The sequence below is a fragment of the Suricata suricatta genome, chromosome X (genome assembly GCF_006229205.1).
Source record: "Suricata suricatta isolate VVHF042 chromosome X, meerkat_22Aug2017_6uvM2_HiC, whole genome shotgun sequence".
Taxonomy (NCBI): Eukaryota; Metazoa; Chordata; class Mammalia; order Carnivora; family Herpestidae; genus Suricata; species Suricata suricatta.
The window spans coordinates 19,383,682-19,405,368 of NC_043717.1; the positions used below are offsets into that span (position 1 = coordinate 19,383,682).

The window sequence follows — 21,687 nt, forward strand, 5'->3', positions numbered from 1 at the left end:
AACAGGCTGTTTGTCTTTGGCAGCCTCTTGGGTAAATCCAGAGAAGCCATGTTTAGGAAGTACGCCAGGTAACTGCTTCAATTGTTTGAGGGCTGATGTACTATAATTTTGAAATCACTACAGATTCTGTGATGGAGGCTAATTTGGGGGGGGACCATGACCCATCTGAGGATTGGGTAATAGCTATGGATTTGTTACCCAGAAAAAATGTGCATATATACATGAATACAGATTTTTGTAGTCCATTAAGGAAGGGTTCACAGACTGAGCTGTAGCTCATAGCAGGAGTATGTGTAGTTTGATAATGCATCTTCAAAATTATGTTGTTATATTTGGGGTAGCTTAAAACTTCTGTTTTTGAACTACCAGCCACAGGAAGTAACATAAAATATGGGCACATGGGATATTGCAGAAAAGAGGTTATTTCTTTTTTTCTGTGTCACTTAATTGGCATCGTGGCAGAATCTTAAGGGGTAGGGAATTGTGAGGTTTTTGTTTATCAAACAAAACAAATCGAGGGGTATTGGCTGATTTTGCCTTATTATTCTATTGAGGCAGTAGGGCATGCATGGGAGGTAAGGCCCTCAGGACTGTAGACTGTGAGCCTCTGAACCCCGAGGGCGCCCTGCAGACAGACCCAGGGATTCTCCGAGGGCGCAGCAGCCCGAGGGCGAGGGCACAACACGGCAGGAGAGGAGTTTCTTCAGCATCTGCCTAGGTGGGACCCAGTGGCCCCTGCAACACTGCTCTTTTTTTTTTTTTTTTTTGTCTTTTCCCCCTGTTTTAGTTTGTCTTGGCATCTCCATTAAGCAGACAAACAGATTATCCTCTTGGCTAAAAGTTCTTGCAATAACTTCACTATTTTTTTTTAATTCCATCTCCTTTGATGGAAGAGCTTTTATTTCTGAACTTATTGTCATGGCTTCTTGCAGTCCTAAGGTTTTCACAGTCTCAAACTGGCTTGTTCCTGGTAAGTCACCAAGGCAGAAGGTATTCTGTCCGGCTACCTAAGCAAGAAAAGCAAGTCTGCAATGCTGTGGTACCAGTTGTGGGGTTTTTTTCTCCTGCACAATATATTAACTAAGCAAAAAATTTAAAAGAACAAAGACAATAAAAGTAATGTTTGTTAGTGATAGTTTGAGATATTTCAGGAGAGATGAGATGTGAAGAAAAGCAGTGGCCATTTTTAGAAATCTGCCTCAAACCCAAGAGTATCTATTGAAGTAAACTTGATGACAGACTTTTTTCCTCTTCATGAATCATTGTATTCCTATAAAAGCGAAAATTCCTCTTCATCTAAACAAACGGCTTCCACATCTGTTTTCTTGGTTTCTCAAAAGGGTGTCTTCGGCTTGCATTTTTTTTTAAAAAGTGTTTATCTGTTTAAAATGAAATATCGTCAAAAGCAGTTTATACATCAAAATCTAAGTTGGTGTTCAGCTTCTAAGAATTAGTCAAGAATTATCTGGTGGTAATGGTGGTGATAGAGGGGAAAAATAATACATTTTGTATTCTGCATAGGTAAGTTCTCTGTAACCATACTCTTTAAGTTTTGTTGATTTATATTGAATTTTTACATGCTCTCTTGGTTCTGGAGACTGATTAAGTAGTTTACTTTGGCATTGGTAGCACATCCCAGTATTTTAATGCTCTGGGCTCCGAGTTCTGAAAATAAGTATTTTCCAAACTAGTAGCAGGGGAATTCATTTGTTTTAGTCCCATTGACTAACACCTGACCTCTAGTTAGATTTCTTCTTTAATCCCATAATCAGGACCCCGCCTCCCGCTATGTTACTCAGAGAAACACAATCCTGACCGGTTTGTGAAGTGCACTACTTGCTTTTCTAAAGCTCTTATTCCCTGTGCAGGCCCTTGTGAGTTTGCACGGCCCTCAGGGGTTGGGGTTTTATCTTTTTTAATCTTTTCGTCTCTTCTTGTGTGACAGGCCACCATGCCCTTGAGCCCATCCTGCCTTTGCAAAATAAAGACTGCGAAGCAGCTGAAGCAGCGGCTCTTGTGCAGCTGCCAGGAATCTGATCTTGATCCTGGCCCCCGCGCCCCGTTGGCGTGTGGCTTGTCTTAGCCGTGCCGTTTTCAGTCACAGGGTTTAAGAGGGGAGGAGCAGAGGAGCTTGTCTTCGGGAGAAAGGAAGATCTGGGTTTGTGTGTGCAAGTCCGGGAGAAGGGCCGTAGGTCGGCACATGGGGCCCTACTGCCCGGCACCGGGCTCCTGGCCGTAGAGCACCCAAGGGGATTTCTGGGCTCTGATCGAGGCGGATTTCTTTCAGGGGGTTGCATGGACCCCTCCCGCCCCCTGGACTACAGCTGTCTGTTCTGTCAGAACAGTAGCTTGCTCTGAGGTCAAAGGTCCATGAGAACCATGAGACACTTGATGTCATCAAAACCAAATTAGCAACAAAGGCAATTAATTTAATCACTTGTGACTTCGTTTCTCTCAGAGAGTGTGAAGAATGTTATTTGGAAACAGAAACCCCTCCTCCATAGCTCCATTTTTTTAAACTGGACAAATATGAGTCATAACTGCTCACAAATGGCACCAAACTCGCCATGAGAGAGGCAGAACTCCCTCGCGGTCCCAGCCACAGGAGAGAGGCAGGGAAGGGGTGGCGTGCAGGACCTTGGAGGAGGCTCTTGTGAAGTGAACTGGCTGCCCGAGGAGCCTAGCACCGCCTCAAGGTGGGGAGCCACTGCCTTTGGCTGCTGTGGCTGCTGGTGCAAAGCCAAGGTGCGCCGCTCTTCTTTGACCTTGTTTGGAAGGTTAATACAATTATTTGTATTAGGCGCTAGCCACCTGTCAGGATCGGTCTCGTTAAAGGTCAGTGTGGGGTGCCTGGCAGTCTGTGGCAGCCTGCATCCCAGGCCACTGGTTTGCGTGACACCTGCCAATTGTGACAGAAAGAATAGAGATCTGATAGCAGAAAGGGAAAGGAGGAATGAGGGATCAAGGGACCCACGGAGCACATTTTCTGTGGTTTGGGTGCTGGTTTGCCTTGTCCCCCTTTTCTCCTGCTGCCCCTTGGTGAGCTCTGCCATCTGTTTCGATGGGCTCTGTCTGCGTCCTGACATTGCTTTGCTGTATTCATTTATGGCATCTCCATAGAACATTGCGTTTCTTGCAGCTGAAACTTCTCATGTCCGTAGCTTAGCTTCCGTCTGCCTCCCTGGCATCTCCATTCACGTATCCACAGGCATAGCACATTCGTCAGTCCCAAAACTGCTCTTAAGATTCTGCTCCCTAGCCCGTTCCCCTTCCTGGATTCCCTGTCTCAGTGAGTGACATCGCTGTCTCCCAGTTGTTAAGTCAGGAACATTGGTATTATACTTGACTCTTACCCCTTCTTCATGCCCCAAATCCAGCCAGGTGGTGAGTCCTGTAGATTCCACTTCCTAAATGCCTGTGACTCTCTCTCCATTGCCACAGATACTATGCTGTGCAGGCTTCGTTACTTCCCCCTGGACGCTGCCCTCTTCCCCCCACCCCCGCCCCGGCTGATAGGTATTCTCCATGCGTTGTATAGTCAGAGAGACTTCTTTAACTTGTCAGTCTGACTGGTGGTGCTCCCATTTCAAGTTCTTAATGTGGCTTACAAGGCCCTTCACAGTTGGGCCTCTCTGCTGCCTTCCCCCACTTGCCTGAGCATTCTAGCCTTGGCCATATTTGTATTTTCTTTTTGTTGAAAAAAAACCCTTAAGATTGTGTAAAAGTTTAATGTTGCTTAATCACCATTGAGCTTCTCTTTGTCCTTGGGATCCTCACCAACACTCCTCCCCCACCTTCCTTTGCCTCTTAGGCCCTATAGCTGACCTTCCCTTAGATGCATTTTGCTTCTGTCAACTTTTCTCTAACTCTCACCCCAGGGGACCCTACTAGGTGTGTGTGTCTGCATATACGTATGTTTTCCAGTCGCACATTGGGTTCTCTGCTAGGTGTTACACGCTACAGAGGTAAGGCATTGTATCTGAATCATTTGCTTTTGTGTTCCATTCCACCTAACACATGAGAAGTACTCGGTAAATTCTTGGTGAGTGAATGAATCAGTTCCTTTTTGAGATTGTAAATGAAAAGAAAATTACTGTGCTTCCTACAATTCATATCACATTCTTGAGCCTTGGCTGGATTAGAGAGAGGCAGTACAATGAAGTCCAGAAGTAAAGGTGATTTTTTTTAAGTCATAAGGAGCCAAATCTTGTACAGTCTTTGTATTAATCTTTTATCTCCATCATATTCTGCACCTCTGTCCTAAATGACTTTTCTCAACTTGATACCCATTGCTTTCAGAATTTCTTGCTATTCTTCCTGGAGAAAATACAGAAGTTGATGGGATAGGAGGAAAAGTGATGGATAAATGAGAAAGTGTTATTTGATTGATCCTTAACTATATTTATTCTAGAGGCATGCCAGAACATGTGTCTAAGACACATATGTCTGGAGAAGTGAACCAGTTACGTTTCCCTAAATGTAGACTATCTTTCTGTGAGAAGATTTTTTGTTGAAGCGGGACCCCCTCCATACTTGAATCATAGGTAGCTTCTAGGATCTGTTTCCTGAACTGCTAATAAATGGGAGGGCAAAGGACGGTGTTTGCTAGAATAATAAATAATAGTTTGTTCTAGGAGAGCATATGGAAAGTATAGGCAGTATCAAACAAAAATGTAGTATTTACTTTTCGTCCTGAGCTAGGGAGTTGCCCCCCACCCCAGCTGTTGGGTTTAAAAAGTTCCACCTCATCTGACCTTCCCAAGAGCAGAGAATAACGATGAATTAACTGTGCCATGACCATCTTGTCACACACCAGTCTTAATAAGGGAGCTTTCCAGAAATCAAAAATGCTTCCATCAAAATAAGGGCAGTAACACCTTGGCCACTCTCTAGCTCCAAGTTGTCCTCCGGATCACCACCTCGCTGTTCTGCCAGGGTTGAGCTTCAGGCCAGGTGCTAAGTAATGACAAGTAACAACCTGGCAAATCTTCCATTTGTGGGGGCTGGAGCACAAAGTTTTCTAGTCACATATTCCCATGACCTCACTTATAACGAAAATGTTGCAGATTCTAGAAAATGCTAATGTCCTTTTTAGCTGTAAGTATTATCTTGATTGCAGTGCTTCAGAATTGCCCAACTTCATTATCTGAGCATAGCCAGCCTGACGCCTTCTTCTCAAATAGACAATTATGATCAATTAAGCACTTTCAGGCCTTATAGAATACTTAATTTTATTAGTCAATTATTTGTGCTTTGAAAGAGTTAATGGTAGCTACCCAAGCCATTATTAGAAATTAGTATGTCCCAAAATAGAAAGGCTATTTCCTTTGTGTATGGCACTGCAGTGCAAAATGCCAAGCATAGTTTTTACTGAGTTAAAGGGTGAGGGAAGGCGGAGTGGGGGAGAAAGTTACATGTAAATCATTTAGCCATTAACCTAATGGGTGGATTTATAAATCCTATTACTATAAGCCCTTTTCATTTCCACTGAGGCCTGGTGCATGCTTGATCCCACTAATGTAAAATTCATTCCGTCTAAGTGATTACTGAAGTAAGACACTTTGAGTCAATTTTAATCAGGGTGTGTGAAACTTGTCTGAGCGCCGATGTTCACTAAAGCACGGACATAGTTTGGCCGTGTCTTAATTAGCCTCCCAGATGAGTTATGTGAGGAGTCAATCAGGGAACCAAATCTGAGCCTTTTGACGTGTCCATGTTTCCTTGTGAGGGAAATAACACTGGTAGGGGCTGAAAATACCCAGCTTCAAAGAGAGAGGCAAAGACCTTTGTGCACGGGTGTTTCTAGTCTCCTGGACATTATGTGAATTCTGAGAAATCTGAAAGCTCAACTCTTCCCGCTAATTGGAGGATCTTCAGTGGTACTCAGATTTACATGAATCACAGTTTCAAATCTGATGGAATGTCGACCCTCTTCCTAGAAAACGCACATAGGCACACATTTACATTTTTCCTTATGGTTTCAAGGATGTTCACATTTCTTGACCTTCGGTTAATATCTCCTCCAAGTTTCAACCTTGGTGTGTCAGGGTTTGGATATTTTTTGGAGATTTAATATTTAAGAGTGTAGGCTCACACTTGAACTCTTGTGGCGGTGAGTGGATTAGGCTCAACTGTGCTTTAAAGCCAGCTCTGCAGACTTTCTAGGGTCCTGTGTCACAGATAATCCCAAGTGTGGCAGTAAGGCACAGAAGTTCAAGTGAAACCTAGGGGACGTGAGTGTCTCAACTGGAGGTTGGTGTGGAGGAGGAACAGAGAGTAAGAATGTTGTGAAAGGAAAATTTATTTAAAAGTGAAAATAACTTTTTACAAGTCAAACTTTAAAAAAAAAATCCACAAGAGGAATAAATCTTTGAGGGCAAGAAATGAGAAGGGAGAAGTTACTTCACATTTCACATATTCAGTGCCACAGACTGTAGTATTTTAAGTTTCTAAGTCAAAATTAGAACCTTGACACATTGTAGGGCAGTAATTGAGAGATACTCATAAATATTACTATATTCTTTACACGTGAGCTATTGGAATGTCTAGGTTGTAAATTATGGATTTAAAACAAAATTAGTTTATCTGGAAAGAGTTGTACAGGAGAGTTACACTTTTAGTCAAGTTTATAATTAATGAGCTTTTATCATTGGGGTAGACATTCATTTCTCGTGAGTGAATATTTATCTAACATGCATTGTGCTTGAACATGGGGCTGAAACAGATTCACTTTTCACTTCTTGCATGGAAAGAGCTAGCTTCTAAACATTTTTTTAAGTTTATTTATTTATTTTGAGAGAGAGAGCGAGCACACTTGAGTAGGGAAGGGGCAGAGAGAGAGAGGGGGAGAGAGAATCCCAAGCAGGCTCCTCTATCAGCCCAGAGCCTGACACAGGGCTCGAATCCATGAATTTTGAGATCATGACCTGAGCCGAAACCAAGAGCTGGACGCTTAGTCGACTCAGCCACCCAGGTACCCCTGAAAGAACTAGCTTTTAAATGCATACTGTGTGTGTTTAATTGCCACTTTCTGCAACCAGCTTTAGGGTCCTTTTGTTGTGGGGATGCGTTTATCAGTTCTTGGCTTTGCTCTTCTCATGTTAGACCACCTGGGTTTGCCTCCTTTTATTAGAGCATAAGAGATACATGTTTATTGCATCCTCTGTGCCAGGCATTGTGTTAGGTTTAATAGCTTAGACATGACCTCTGTTTCTAATTGGCTTACAGTGTCTTACTTATAATTATAGTGGAGTGGTGTGCTCTGGATATATACAGAGTACTTTGAGGGCTACATTGGACTAATGTACTCCTTAGTTTCATTTAGTTGGGGAGGCCAGAGAGGCTTTTCTGATGGTGTGAAGTTCCTTATAAAATAAGTAGATATTTAAGTAATAATAATACCTAATGTTTATGAGCACTTCTGTACCAGGGACTGTAGAAAACAGTTTACATATGTTACATTTATTGTTCACAGTAGCCTTTTATAGGGAAGCTATGGTTATTATCTCCAGAGTTGGAGGCACAGAGAGGTTATGTTGTGTGCCTGAGGTCACACAGCTTTTAAGCAGTGTTACTAGGCTTTGATCTCATAGATATCCTGTATCAGTCAGCATTCTCCAGAGAAATAGGATCAATTTGGTGGTGGGGGGGGTGTGGATTGTGGGGAGGAGAGAGAGAGAGAGATTGATTAGTAAAATGATTGATTTTAAGGAATTGGCTCATGTGATTGTGGGGGCTGGCAAGACTGAAATCTCAGGGGAGGTCAGCAGGCTGGAAACAGCACACGAGTTGATGTTTTGGCTTCAGTCTGAAGTCTGCAGCTTCTTCAGGGGAGTTCATTCTCTTTTTTCTTAAGGCCTTGAAATGATTGGATGAGGTCCACCCACATGATGGTGGAGGTAGTCTGCTTTACTCAAGGTCCACTGATTTAAATGTTGGTCTCATGTAAAAACAAAACAAACAAAAACAAGAAAACCTTCTAGACTGATGTTTGATCACATAACTGGGTATCATTGGCATAGCCAAGTTGACACATAAAATTAACCATTATACATACAGCCTAACTTCTGAACCCACACTTTGGACTACTGTGGAGAAAGAGCATGTGAAAAGCACAGAAGCAGGAAAAGAGCATGGCTCGTTCATGGAACTCAAAATATTTCAGGAAGGCTGAGTTGAAGTATGCATGTGGGAAGCATTCGAAGGTGAGGTCAGTTTCAACTACATCATGAGTCTTGGGTCAAGCTAAGGGATTTGAATTTCATTGCAAGGAGTACATTTTAGAAAGAACACTGCCAAAGTGTGAGGACTGGCTTGTAAGGTCGCGAAGCTGGAGACAGGCAGGCTGAGTGAGTGGTGAGGACCGAAAGGAGGGAGACCACATTGGCAGCAAGTGCTGTCCTGGAAAGATAGAATCTTATGTGAGACTTGTTAGTTCATCGGATTAGAAAGACATTCAGCCCTTTGTTTCAGTTCAAGGCTTTTGGAGGGGCATTTATCATGTTTGGAGCTGGGGAGGGTTTGGAGGACATGGATGGCGTTTAGGAATGAATGCTCATGGGACAGACAGTGGACTGTGGGCTTGGAGAGAGAAACTGTTACTGTATAATACCACTGATTCTCAACCAGGGGCAATTTTGTCCCCCAAGAAACATTTGGCAGTATCTGGAGACAATTTTGGCTGTCACAGCTGGAGAGAAAAGGTGGGGGAGAGCGAGCGCCCAGGTGCGTGCATGCTACTGACCTCTAGTGGGAAGACGCCAGGGGCAGCCCCCCCATGACAAAAAATTCTCCAGCCTAAAATGTCAATAGTGCCGAGCTTGAGAAACCCTGATGCATATATGTAGATGTATGTGTATTCTCCTGATGTGTGCGAGATCTCCTGAGAGGTCAGAGTGCATAAAGCTGTATGCAGAGAACTTGTGAGAGCCTATATATTTCTAGTTATTTTACATCCACATAGCCTTCGAAAGTAACCTAGGATGTGATATATATATTCTTGTAATGCTAATGGTCTTTGTTGGACATAATAGTGCCTCCTTTTCCTAATACTCAAGAAATGAATATAGTTGAAAGACAAAACAACCAGGTAGAAGGAAGAGGTATTTTTACATGTCAAACTTGGATTCTAGATTTTTACATCTGGGAGGAATCCCAGCCTCTTAATTTTATAAATGAGGAACCTAAGACCTAGAGAGAAAACCCAGATTGCTTGCAAATCACTTAGCTACTAATTGGCAGTTTAGACCACGACTCACATTTCAGACCCCGAACTTTTTTTTTTTTTTTTTGAGAGAGAGAGAGAGAGAGAGAGAGAGAGAGAGAGCGAGAGCGAGAGCGAGAGCGAGAGAGAGCGAGCGAGAGCCCAAGTGGGAAAGGGGCAAAGAGAGAGAGGGAGAGAGAGAACCCCAAGCACCGCTAGTGTAGAGTCTGATGTGGGGCTTGAACTGATGAGTCGCTAGATCATGACCTGAGCCAAAGTCAGACGCTTAACCAGCTGAGCCCCCCAGGTGCTCCAACTCCTGACTTTTTTTAAACTTATATTTGTATAATGTTTTATCTTTGCTAACCATGTTCTCAGCACAGGGTTCTTATTCTCATCTTCCTCAGACACTTGGGTGGTCCTTTTAATCCTAGTTTTACAGAAGATAAAACTCAGGTTTAAAGGTAGTTAGGAAGGCCCCGGTGTGACAGGAATGTTAAGTGGTGGAGACAGAATGTAGGGTGCTTTTTAAATCCATAGCCTATGCTCCTTGTGCATCTTATAGAGAAGACACACATCTAAGAATAACAGGTAAATGAAAAATAAGAAAAAGACAGTCAAATATAATGAGGATGAAGTAAATGTTTGCCCAGTGAGAGAACTGAGTAACACAGAGTCCTGCTTGGAAACTGCTGAAATTGGGACTAGGAGAGCTTAGATAATGGTTGGATTACCAAATATCACAATATTTATATTTCTTCTACTCTTCTCTTCCCTGTCCTTCAAAAACCATTCATTTTGCTACCCCTCTTCTGCTACTGTATTTTTTTTTTTTACAAAAAGCCTTTCCAGTTTATTTCTAATTTTATGTCATAAGTAACAGAAGAATCCTAAAGCCATTGAGATTTCAGTTGTCATTCTGTTCGTGTACTATTTGTTTAGGATTTGATCTTACTCAACATTTTCTTAATGTTGTGTTGAGCGTCTGCAGGGGTGACCATCATCTGTCATCAAAGAGCATTTCTTGTTAGTAGAGATCACTGTAATGGACCTGTGCTTTTGGAAAAGGAGCTTGAAACTTTGTTTTTAATGGTGGAAAAGTGGTGTTTTCTTGCTCTCCTGTAACATTAATAAGCATGGTTTTAGTCTATAATAGCATCTCAAGCCATTTTATAACCTTTAAAGGCATTGCCAGACACCCGCATTCCATCCTGACAGACAGTAAGGAGCCCAGCTTTATCCTGGCCTTGTCAGAGAACCTGGAAATACACACGTCAGTAGTAGTTGGGCTTAGAATGCTGCTGCTGGTAAACCCGGCATCATAAACATGCTCTTTCTGCTTAGTAAACCACATCGTGGGTGTCTTCCTGAATACATTATTTTCTTTAAGAAAGAGTTTATTACAATACAGTTCACATTTCATTTTAGTCCCCACCACCCTTCACCAGCCTTCAGAGGCTCAGATTGGGGTTAAATACTTTTTCGTATTATTTTAATTATTGCTCTCCCCACCCCCAGCCCCATTCCTTTCCTGTTTCCCCCTCCTCTTTTCCCCTAACGGCACTGTTCTGCAAAGTCTCCGATGATTGATATGATGGCAGTGCTGTCATTCTTTTTAACCAAAAAAAAGTCATTTTTGTTCTAGTTATTTTAATAGAGTCCCATTAAAGATGTATTGCTGACTGAAATATCGGCATGAAGGGCTCTCACTGAGCTGAGCCCAGGAATTAAGAAGTCAGGAAATCGGCTGCTGCATTGCAAGAGAGCCTTGTGTGACACCGAATCTCCTGATTGGGGAGATCATTACTGCTATTATGACTCGACTTGCGTAGGAATTTTAAATTCCATCTGAATGTCAGTAATAACCCTCTTAGCAAATTATCCTGAATAAAATCACGAAGGCATTTTATATAATAGGTGTTGAATTACTGGATAGATTTGCTAATTAAATACTCTTTGTTCTGCTGCAGTTGACATTACAGGGTAAGATCTTGAACAATTATTCTCAACAGCTGTACTTTGTTAAGGGAAAAATTAACCACAAAGTTTATTTTTTTACACTTGAAGTTGGCAGATTTTTGAAACGTGCTTGAAAAAATTCCATCATCCAATTGGTAATGAGTAGATAAATATGCAGGTGTTGCTATGAAATCAGATAACTGCAGACTGCCTTATTAATGAATTTAGCAAGCCTTTATAGCCCTGTTTCCTAGCTGTTGGCACTTAGAAAATGATTTTCTGTCAGAATGGGGAGCTTTAATACTAGGCTTGTCAGTTGGAAGTGAACTTATGAACGGACATCTTGTAATCACTGTACCTTATGTCCAGTAGGCTTTTCTGGATACCTGTGGCTTCTTTTAAAAATGAATTTCCTTAATGGGGGAAATACCTGTGATGTATAAGTTTTTGAGTGTTGGCTTCCAGAACGTTCCTGTGGTATGGGCTGTAAGATGGTGTTAGGAACACTGCCCGCTCCCTAGGATTAGTCATTCAGCATTTTACAAATACTGTTTAATAGCCACTGTGCACCAGGACCTCTGCTAGATACCAAGAGTTTGGTAACTCACAGGGCACCTAACAGCTGAGTCTTTCCAGTGAGCAGCTTGAATCAAGGGTGGCTTTTTGGTGATCCTGCTCATTAGCACTCGGGCAGGCGTAAGTCTGGACAGGGCCCTGTGGTACCCAGCATCCAGAAGTGCCCAGTGACGAAGCACAAAACGTCAGGGTCAGCTTGATTGTGGGTCGTCTCCTCTTGAATGGACTGAAGAGTTGACGAGCCTGAGATGGAGCGTTGTCGTCAGCTGGTGTTGAGGTTCACTGGAAAGATAGTGATAAAACTTTTCTCAGAAATTTGTATAACCACTGTGGAAAGCTACTTGGGTTTATTTATAAAATATTTGAACCCATATAACCTTTGACCCAGTACATCTTATAGGAGTTTATCCTGTTACTGGCAGGTTACATGTGTATAAGGATTATTTGATGAAGTGTGGTGATACCGGTGAAGATCAGAAACAACCTATGTGTTTATTACTAGAGCACTAGTTAAATGAATCCTGATCGATTGACACTGTATAGTTGTTAAAAAAAAAAAAAGAGTAATATAGCTCTTTATGTGTAGGTAAGAAATAATCTCTAAGATAAAGTATTTGAGTAAAAACAAAGCAGTTATAATATAGTTTTTATATTTTGCTGAGTTTTTACCATTTTTGTACAAAAGATCCAACAAGAGGTTTCTGCGGCCAATGACAAAATCGTTTGGGTAGCAGCCCTCAGATTGTGCATGGAAATGGTTGTGAGTTGGTGGCAGGAGAGAATAGAGGCGGGTGATGGATCTGAAGGATGAAGGTTGCCAGTACACGTTGGAGGTACACTCAGGGATGAGATAGTAGGTTTCGTTCATGGTGTGAAAGAAGAGTAGAGGAAATTGCTTACTGCATATGGAGAGTTGCGGTGAAAGGTTGACAGATGATGTCTAAGGTATTCTTACTTAGGTACTGGTTTCCTTGTAGAGTTGTCCGTTGTGACGAGGAAGGCTAAGCCTAGTGGGATGGGGGGGGGGCGGGTAGGGTGAAGAGAGCTTGTGATGAGCAGTTCTGTCCTCAGTGTGATTAACTTGGTTGATCTCGTTATTGCCCTCTTCCCAAAGCAATTGTCATATATTCTCCCACAATGCTTTTCTCTGCAATTGAAATGTTTAAAAATGAAGATGAAGTGGAGGACTGTGAATGTTTTTTAGGAGGTAAGTGAATTTGAGAAAAGTAGTTGGGATTACTATGAGAACTATCAATCAGCTAGCAAACAGTTTTTTGAGCGCCTGTTACATGTGAAGCCTGGAGTTAGGCACACACATGTCCTCTGGTCCAGGAGGAGCTTGTGGGCTAGTTGGGGAGAGGACAGCCTGTCAATTAAAAACTGTTTTCAGAATGGAATTATCATGATTATCTTAGGTCCGTGGTCCTTAGCCTGGCATGCAACATAAATATCTAAGGAGCTTTTTCAGAAAATTGCCAGGGCCAGATGTTGGTATTTTTTTTTATGGATCCCCAGGTGATTCCCCCTACAGCCGCTATTAAAACCACTGATTAAGGGCGCCTGGGTGACTCAGTTGGTTAAGGGTCTGACTCTTGATTTGGGCTCAGGTCATGATCTCAATGTTTTGTGAGTTCGAGCCCGTGTTGGGCTCTGTGCTGACAGTGCGGAACCTGCTTGGGATTCTGTCTCTCTTCCCCTCTCTGTTTCTCTCCCACTTGCTCTCTCTCAAAAATAAATAAACATTAAAAAAAAAAAACCCTTGGGGGCACCTGAGTGGCTCAGTCAGTAAAGTGTCTGGCTTTGGCTCAGGTCAGGATCTCACGGTTTGTGGGTTCGAGCCCCGCATCGGGCTCTGTGCTGACAGCTAGCTCAGAGTCTGGAGTCTGCTTCAGATTCTGTATCTTCCTCTCTCTCGGACCCGCCCCTGTTTGCACTGTCTCTCTCTCTCAAAAATAAATTAAAAAAAACATTAAAAAAACACCCTTGATTAACTAAATCCATATTCACCACCACCCCCAGGACAGAGGAAGGGCTTTCTTCCCTAAGAACATAGGACAGTGAATGCCTGAGCTAAATGAGACTGTAATAAAGGGGAGGAAGCAGTGGAAATGGAAAGTCAGGGGTCAATGTAAAAGATAATTCTAGGTTCAGGGTTTATAGGGCTCTATAATACATGTTTCTGGTTTGCGGCTATGTGGGCCTAGGGCCAGGCCTATCTCCAGATACTATGTGGATGTTTGTCTTCGTTCATTGAATACTTACTGAGCCCTGCCTCTGGCCTGGGCACTGTGCTAACTCCAGAGAATATGTGAAGGTCTACTTTCTGTCTTCAAGAGATTTACAATCGAAGAGAAGAAATTTAAATCTAGTGTGTATATATCTTTTTCACTTTTTTTTTCCTATTTATTTATTTTGAGAGTGATAGAGAACTTGATTAATGGAAGGGCAGATAGAGATTGAATCCCAAGCAGGCTCCATGCCCCCAGCCCAGAGCCCAAAATGGGACTTGATCTCACAACCATGAGATCATGACCTGAGCCAAAATGAAGAGTCTGGATTCTTAACCAACTGAGCCACCCAGGTGCCCTCCCTTGCCTTTTTTTCCCACTAATTTTTAGGATTCTGAACACCATGGGTAAGAATTGCCAGATTTGAAATGCTCTGTTAAGCTTTTTTTTTTAGCCACATAGTTATAATGAGAATAGTTGACCTCTTTGCCCTATCATAAAGGGATGTTTTTATTACATGTTTATTAAAGATAGAACTTAAGTAGGTTTTTAGAGTAGATCCACTTAATATATCTCTGGCTAAGAATCAACATAGAGTCCACCTTACTTTTAGATTATATTGATATTACTGTTATTTTGAGAGTTGTGGTTAGAAAACCATCAAGACCTTTAAAATGTATGACCATCTATCTCTGTACTTAGGTTTATGGTTTTGTAACTACGTTATGTATTAATCTTGACTTTTTATTTCATTTAGATTTTGATGCATACCAAAGAGATGGTACAGAAGGTAATGCTGAGCATTTTCATTATACACTGACTCTTAAATATCGTACCTGGTGACGTTCCTGTATTCAAGGAAAATTGTAACCCAAACAGGCTGGAAATGGCTTCTCAGGATGCCGAGCTTACGTTTACAATCCCTCCTAATGGATTATAGCTTTTTTCTTTTACTAACACTGATATGATCTAGCCGCTGCTTGAAGCCTATATGTGAGTGTTTCAAGCAAATTAGTAACAGTGCTAATTAGAGTTTACTTCCAGGCCTTTATACTGTATGTGCTGTAGAGTTGTTTGTTATGATTGATTTTTTTTTGGCACTCTTCATAGTCTCCTAAATACTGTTTGAAACTGTTAAGAATTTCATATGGATTTGTGCCCCTGCATTTAAAAAACCCATTATGTTTCTGCTTTATAAATTGCCATGACCACTAAGCTCCTGATACAGTGGATAAATAGAGACACCCCCCTTCCTGGTCTCTTATCCTCCTTCATATTACTCAGTTCCAGAATTTGTTTCAGTTGAAACTAGACATTTTCCCTGCCACTCTACTGTCTGTCTGTTTTAAGGAAATTAGGTAGATTTTCTTAATGTGATAGTGACTTTCCTTTCTAGTTTATTGGAGCTTAATCTTTGATTGTACACATTTGACAATATGGATAAGAATAAACATAGGCTTTTGATAAATCAGTGGAAATCGTCATTTCTGTAGTATGGAAAATCTTTGCATTTTGTTGTATAATGATCACTCTATTCTTGTTAATTTTTATAATTTTTGCTTTTTATTAGATGAATCTTGAAGTTATTTATGGAGATACAGATTCAATTATGATAAACACCAATAGCACCAATTTGGAAGAAGTATATAAATTGGGAAACAAGGTAAGGTAATTTGATGTAATTATCTGTTTTACCTACTTTTGTGAATTCTCTTTTACCATTGAACATGTATATGTACACATATGCTTCTGAAAATAATAAACTTAGCGCTTCTCAGCTCCTTATCCTCTATTTTTCTTAGCCTCTAATCCAGTTGTTTGTATTAAGGGTAAAATTCAAAGGAGAGTATTTTTTCCTTAAATGATAAATCCATTTTTGTTTTGAAAAGAGTGTGAGATGTTTTCATCTTGTTTCTAAGACTGGTGGCTGTGGTGTTCTGGTCACACCTCTGTGATGTTGGGTTTAGGCCTGGCTGCGGTGGTTATGTCTGACTCTGGCTGTTGTCCTGGGTCTTGCAAGAGTGAGTCACACAGCTTCACACCCTGTGATATACCCTGTGTCTACTTTCCGATAAAAGAAGAAAGTGAAAAAAAATTTTAGGTTTAAAATATGGTCATGTATATACTTAATCACATTATCATGCATGAGGAGCAATCTATCTCTAGTCGTGTTCAGATAGACTTCATAGAGCGACAGATGTGGGGAAACACCTGCCTCCATGCATACATACATGTGCACACATTGTAGTTTTTACAGGAGTGCTTAAGATATATTTGAAAAGGCAAGTGGATGTTTAAAAGTAATCATTTGTTGCCCATTTATTGCAGTTTACAATTCTTGAGTACTTACTATGTTAAGATATTGTCCCAGTAAACTAGAACTAAGATATCATCTTACAGAGTAAGAACTTCCTGCCTTGCTCCACTAGTATGTATGAAATTTGACCTATAGCTTTCACCTGAGAGCAAGCCTGACGTGTTGTCCTCATGTTGCACTTCAGAAAGCTGTGTATTTTCCTGAGTGATTGGCTGTGCCTTGATCTGATCAATAAGGAGCAGGTCACTTTTTGTTTAACATGTAGGTACAGGGAGATCTTAGGCATTATTTTAATAGTCAAAAATTTCTTATTTCTAGCCACATATCTACTTGTTGAACTCTCTAATCTCTAATTTAGTAGTTTGAAGGTAAGTACAAAAGAATTTAGTTTTTATTTTTTATTATCTTTCTTAATGTTTAGTTTTGAGAGAGAGAGACACAGAGAGAGACATGAAGCATGAGTAGTGGAGGGGCAAAGAGAGAGTGGGAGACAAAGAGCAGGCTCCAGGCTCTGAGCTGTCAGCACAGATCCTGACATGGGGTTTGAACCCACAGACTGCGAGATCATGTTCTGAGCTGAAGTCGGATGCTTAACTGACTGAGCCACCCAAGCACCTCTGACTTTAGTTTTTAGATTTAAAAAGACTATTTCTGATTTTCGTAAATCTCCTGTGGTGGACCAAGCTAATTCTGTCCTTTAGTTTAATGGGATTGTATATTTATATTATTGTCTGTTTGTTTTTTTAATGTTTTTTTAAATGTTTATTTATTTATTTATTTTGAGGGAGAGAGAGAGACACACACACACACACACACACACACACACACACACACACACACAGAGAGTGAGCGAGCGAGATGGGGAGGGGAAGAGAAAGTGGCGAGAGAAATTTCAAGTGGGCTCTGTACTTGCAGCACAGAACCTGATGTGGGGCTCGAACTCACGAACTGTGAGATCATGACCTGAGCCGACCAAGAGTCAGACACTTAACTGACTGAGCCACCTGGGTGCCCCCTTTTTAATCTATTTTTGTTCCTATGCTCTTTGAATGGTTTTGCGTCATACTCCACATAATACTGTGTTCTGTATCACCTGAGTAAATGCATTCTAATCCTGTGTGCATTGAAGCTCTCTTTAGATTAATTCTTGGAAATTTGTAGCATGCTCATCTTCTCCCTAGTGGATGTTTAAGAAGCTAGTATTAATGGTTGAAATTTTCACAGGTAAAAAGTGAAGTGAACAAGTTGTACAGACTGCTTGAAATAGACATCGATGGCGTTTTCAAGTCTCTGCTACTGCTGAAGAAGAAGAGATACGCTGCTCTGGTTGTGGAGCCCACATCGGATGGGAATTACATCACCAAACAGGAGCTGAAAGGGTTGGATATAGTGCGAAGAGATTGGTGTGATCTTGCTAAAGAAACTGGAAAGTGAGTGTGGCTTTCGTGTGTGCTTTTGTTGTCTTAAGAACTTCAGGTATTAATGACACGGAGCAGATGTGTGATTCTGCCAAACGCAAGGACCCAACTTCTTTTTTACATATTAATGCTTCTCACTTATTAGGAGTGGAATTTTCCAGGTCCACGAAAACTTAGAAGAAGCCATATTTGCTCAGTAAGAGATATTTGCTGGGGCGCCTGGGTGGCTCAGTCGGTTAAGTGTCTGACTTCTGCTCAGGTCATGACCTCATGGTTTGTGGGTTCGAGCCCTGCCTCGGGTTCTGTGGGGACAGCTGTCTCAGAGCCTGGGGCCTGTCTTTGGATTCTGTGTCTCCCTCTCTCTCTCTGACCCTCCCCTGCTCACACTGTGCCTCTCTCTCTCTTTCTCAAAAATAAAAGTAAAACACTAAAAAAAAGATATTGCTGTAAGATACATCTTAGGAATTGTAGCTCACTGTGAGGGTAAAGCTTCACATTTTAGCTCCCTATAGAGTTGGCTTGTCTCTGTTTCGTTTTGCATTCCTATTCTTATTAGGAAGTGCCTTGTGTTGTATTCCTAAATCATAGAACCTCTTTGGAAACATGATTGTTAAAGTGTCCCCGTGTTGTGGCGTAAATATTCTGGGATTCATAGTGCACCATGGAGTGACACTTTGTTCCCACCCATATCCTTTGTGTGTAAAGATTCTTACAAATCTGTAGAAAAAAAAGATTCCTACTAATCTTAGGTTAATTTAAGAGCTAACTCTCACATACCCTAAGTACCTCGGAAATAATAAATGTAATGGCTGACCTCTTAGCTTTCCATTGAGACTGGAAATTGTGATACGAAGGCCTGGGTGGGGGAGGGAGTGCGAGAAAGAGAGGGGGGGGAGAGACAGCGAGCTCAGGCATATTTGAACAGGGGAGGGGCAGAGGGAGACGGAGAGAGAGACTTAAGCAGGCTCCAGGCACACAGCCTGACCTGGGGCTCAATTTCATAACCATGAAACCATGACCTGAACCACAATCATGAGTCAGCCTGAGTCACCCAGGCTCCCCAAGGCCTGTGTTTTTTTAAAGGGTCACATTAATTTATAAAGCACTCATTTTTAAAAATAAAAACAAAACCCTGAATCTTTAAGTATTTAATGTACCATCTTTCTAGATATTCATGTTTTGTGAACCTGCCCAATTCTGAAAATAGAAGAATTTTTTACTTTAAAGCAAAATTTTAAATTAATTTTAATATTGCTGAATATTCACACTTTTTACTTGTTTTCCAGTTTCCCTCTTGCTTTCATGTTGGGGATTGAGCAATCGTTGCTTCTGCAAAACCACTGTTGATAGGCAAAGTTGATCATCCGAGTATAGGTCGCTGTTAGCCTTTTATGAAATGAAGTTTGAAATGCTTCATTGCCCCCAAATGTACCCAAAGATGAAACTACTTTGTATAGACTCTCGATTAGAGTGTTCTCTTCAGCTTTGTGTTTTCTAAGAAAAGATGCATCATAATAGAAGTAAATTTCTCTGAGTTAGAAATGTATTAGTAATTAAAGCTATACAAATGTTTTTGTCAGGGTTCTTTTTCTGACAAATTATAATGCAGCTGTCAAAGCCTTGCTCTGCATTTTCTCAGAAATGGATAAAATATTGGCTTCCTTACTCTCTTTCTTGTTCTTTTTTCCCTTTTTTTTGAGGGGGGTCTGGTAGAATAATAGGAAGTTTTTCAGAGATAGCATAAGGTTGGAGAACACTGAGCAATATAATGAAGCCGAAGAAAGAAAAGTTTGAGATCTTTCGTTTTTAAAAATTTTACATAAAGAGCTATATTTCTGCTTATCTAGCTAATGGACATCTCAGCTTGGTGATATCAGAAATAATGTCTTGCTGCTTTATGGGGAAAGTCCAGTTTCTGTCTTTAAAATTTTAGCCTATGAGTAGAATATAACTGCTTGTGAATTTTGTAGCTGCATAAATGCAGTTGTGGATTGAACACATACGTGTCTCTGTCCACATTTTGTGTGAGGCATTAGCTGCTGAATTAAAAAGTGTCCGTATGTTTAAGGGCAAACCTGACATTCCAAGGTTGGTAAACCTTTCGTAGAGTTAATGTTAAAAAACAAATAGTAACGGCCTTTTGGACATTAACCCTCATGTTAGCTTTTAGTACAGCTCTTGTCCGCATGTTAATCTAATGGCATTTATCTTCCTTTTCTCTCCTTTATTAATAAAGTATAATAATAAAAAAATGAATCCTTCTCTCTTTTTTTTTTTTTTTGCAGCTTTGTCCTTGGCCAGATTCTTTCTGATCAAAGCCGAGACACGATAGTGGAAAACATTCAGAAGAGGTTAATAGAAATTGGAGAGAATGTGCTAAATGGCAGTGTCCCAGTGAGCCAGTTTGAAATTAACAAGGTAAATGTAGCATTTATTGCTGAGCCCAGCTGCTGCCATGCGTTTTTCGCCTCCTTCAGATAGTTGAAGAACCACCTCATCCTTGCAATCGAAATAAATTCTAGCTGGTGAGGAAAGCTGCCTAACAACCGCCTCACCGATGGGGCGTTAGCATAGCACTCACCCTGTTCCAGCTGCCCACCCTGCCCTGTCTGCCACGGGGCCTTCTCTCTCCGTGTCTTACTTGGCGGAAGCCTGGTTTCCAGAGATTCTGTAGAGTGACATGGCTGATGTTCAGGGGACTAGAGAGTATTACCTTCTCCATAGTCCTCCTCACTTATACTTCTTTTCAGAGAATAGTCTGTAAGGTTAGAGACAGAGACAGTGTGTGTGTATATGTGTGACTTTCACACAACGGGATCCTTAGAGGTACTGTAATGAGAGGACTTTTGTGGGACACAGTTATTTAGAATTAAGATGGTGATAGCATTTTCTGGATAGCCGGAGCACTTGTGCTTCTATTTTCTTTTTAAACTCTGTAATTTAGACTCTGTGGACAGTTTTAGTTAGTGAAAATAGGGAATATTTTTTTCTTACCTAATTTGAAAAATAAAACCTTGGTTTCCAAAGTGTTGTATAATGTAAGATGTCAGTTTGCAGATATCCTCCCCCTTTTGAAAAGAATATAGTTACATATACAGAAGCTAATTCTGCAAATAACATTTTATCCCTTCTGTGATAGATTTCGCTGTCAAAGCTGATAATAAAAAGAATTCAATGAAAAAATCTGATGATGATATGAAATGGAAGAGTTAGAGTTAAAACTCTAATGATACCATTGAGATCCCTTAGGCTAAAGTGATGCCTGTCATTTTTGCACATTTACTTACTCTTAGAAATGTATTTTTACACTGAAGCAATTACAGTATATATTATTTGGAAATGTGTTTTTATGTAACATAAACAGATTTAGCCACATTTCTATATTATGCTAAAAATGATCATGTTAATTTTATATTTCACTGATACATCTTTATTTAAAATTTTTGTCTGATTATTCACATTAGTTTTGATACTATACATAACTGTATTGAACATTTTTCCTTTATCTTTTTGCTTCTGAATGAATTATTTTCTTAGTTTGGGTTTCTTGAAGTGAAACACTTGAGTCAAAAGATAGGAGTATCTGCAACACCTAGGTGGCTCGGTTGAGCACCCAGCTCTTGATTTAGGCTGAGGTCATGACCCAAGGGTGGTGGGATTGAGCCCCGCATGCCATGCTCTATGCTGAGCACGGAGCCTGCTTGGGACTCTCTCTTCTCCTCTCTTTCCCCTCTCTCTCTTTCCCCCTCCTCTTCCTCACTGCTTCTCCTGCTCTCTATTTCTAAAAATAAAAACTATAGGAATATTTGTACAGTTCTTGCCAAATTGCTTTGTAAAAGGATGCTGCCAGTTGATGATAACGAAATGTGTGCCCCGGCGTCGGCGCGGATTTGCTGACATTGCTGGTAGTTCCTTGGTGCTAATATCATTGATGGCGTCTAAATAAAAGAATGCTTTACTGTGATAGGCAATAGGGTTTCACTTTTG

At 40.9% G+C, this 21,687-nt stretch overlaps 1 protein-coding gene across 2 annotated transcripts in view; it reads left to right on the plus strand.

Moving 5' to 3' along the window:
• Positions 1–21,687, plus strand: part of POLA1 (DNA polymerase alpha 1, catalytic subunit) — a 302,841-nt gene that overhangs the window by 102,203 nt on the left and 178,951 nt on the right. For both annotated transcript variants that reach the window (XM_029930723.1, XM_029930724.1), the window contains 4 exons: positions 14,723–14,755; positions 15,536–15,628; positions 17,507–17,712; positions 19,986–20,118. In XM_029930723.1, coding sequence (XP_029786583.1) covers positions 14,723–14,755; positions 15,536–15,628; positions 17,507–17,712; positions 19,986–20,118 — 465 coding nt within the window. The remainder of the gene's footprint in view (positions 1–14,722; positions 14,756–15,535; positions 15,629–17,506; positions 17,713–19,985; positions 20,119–21,687) is intronic.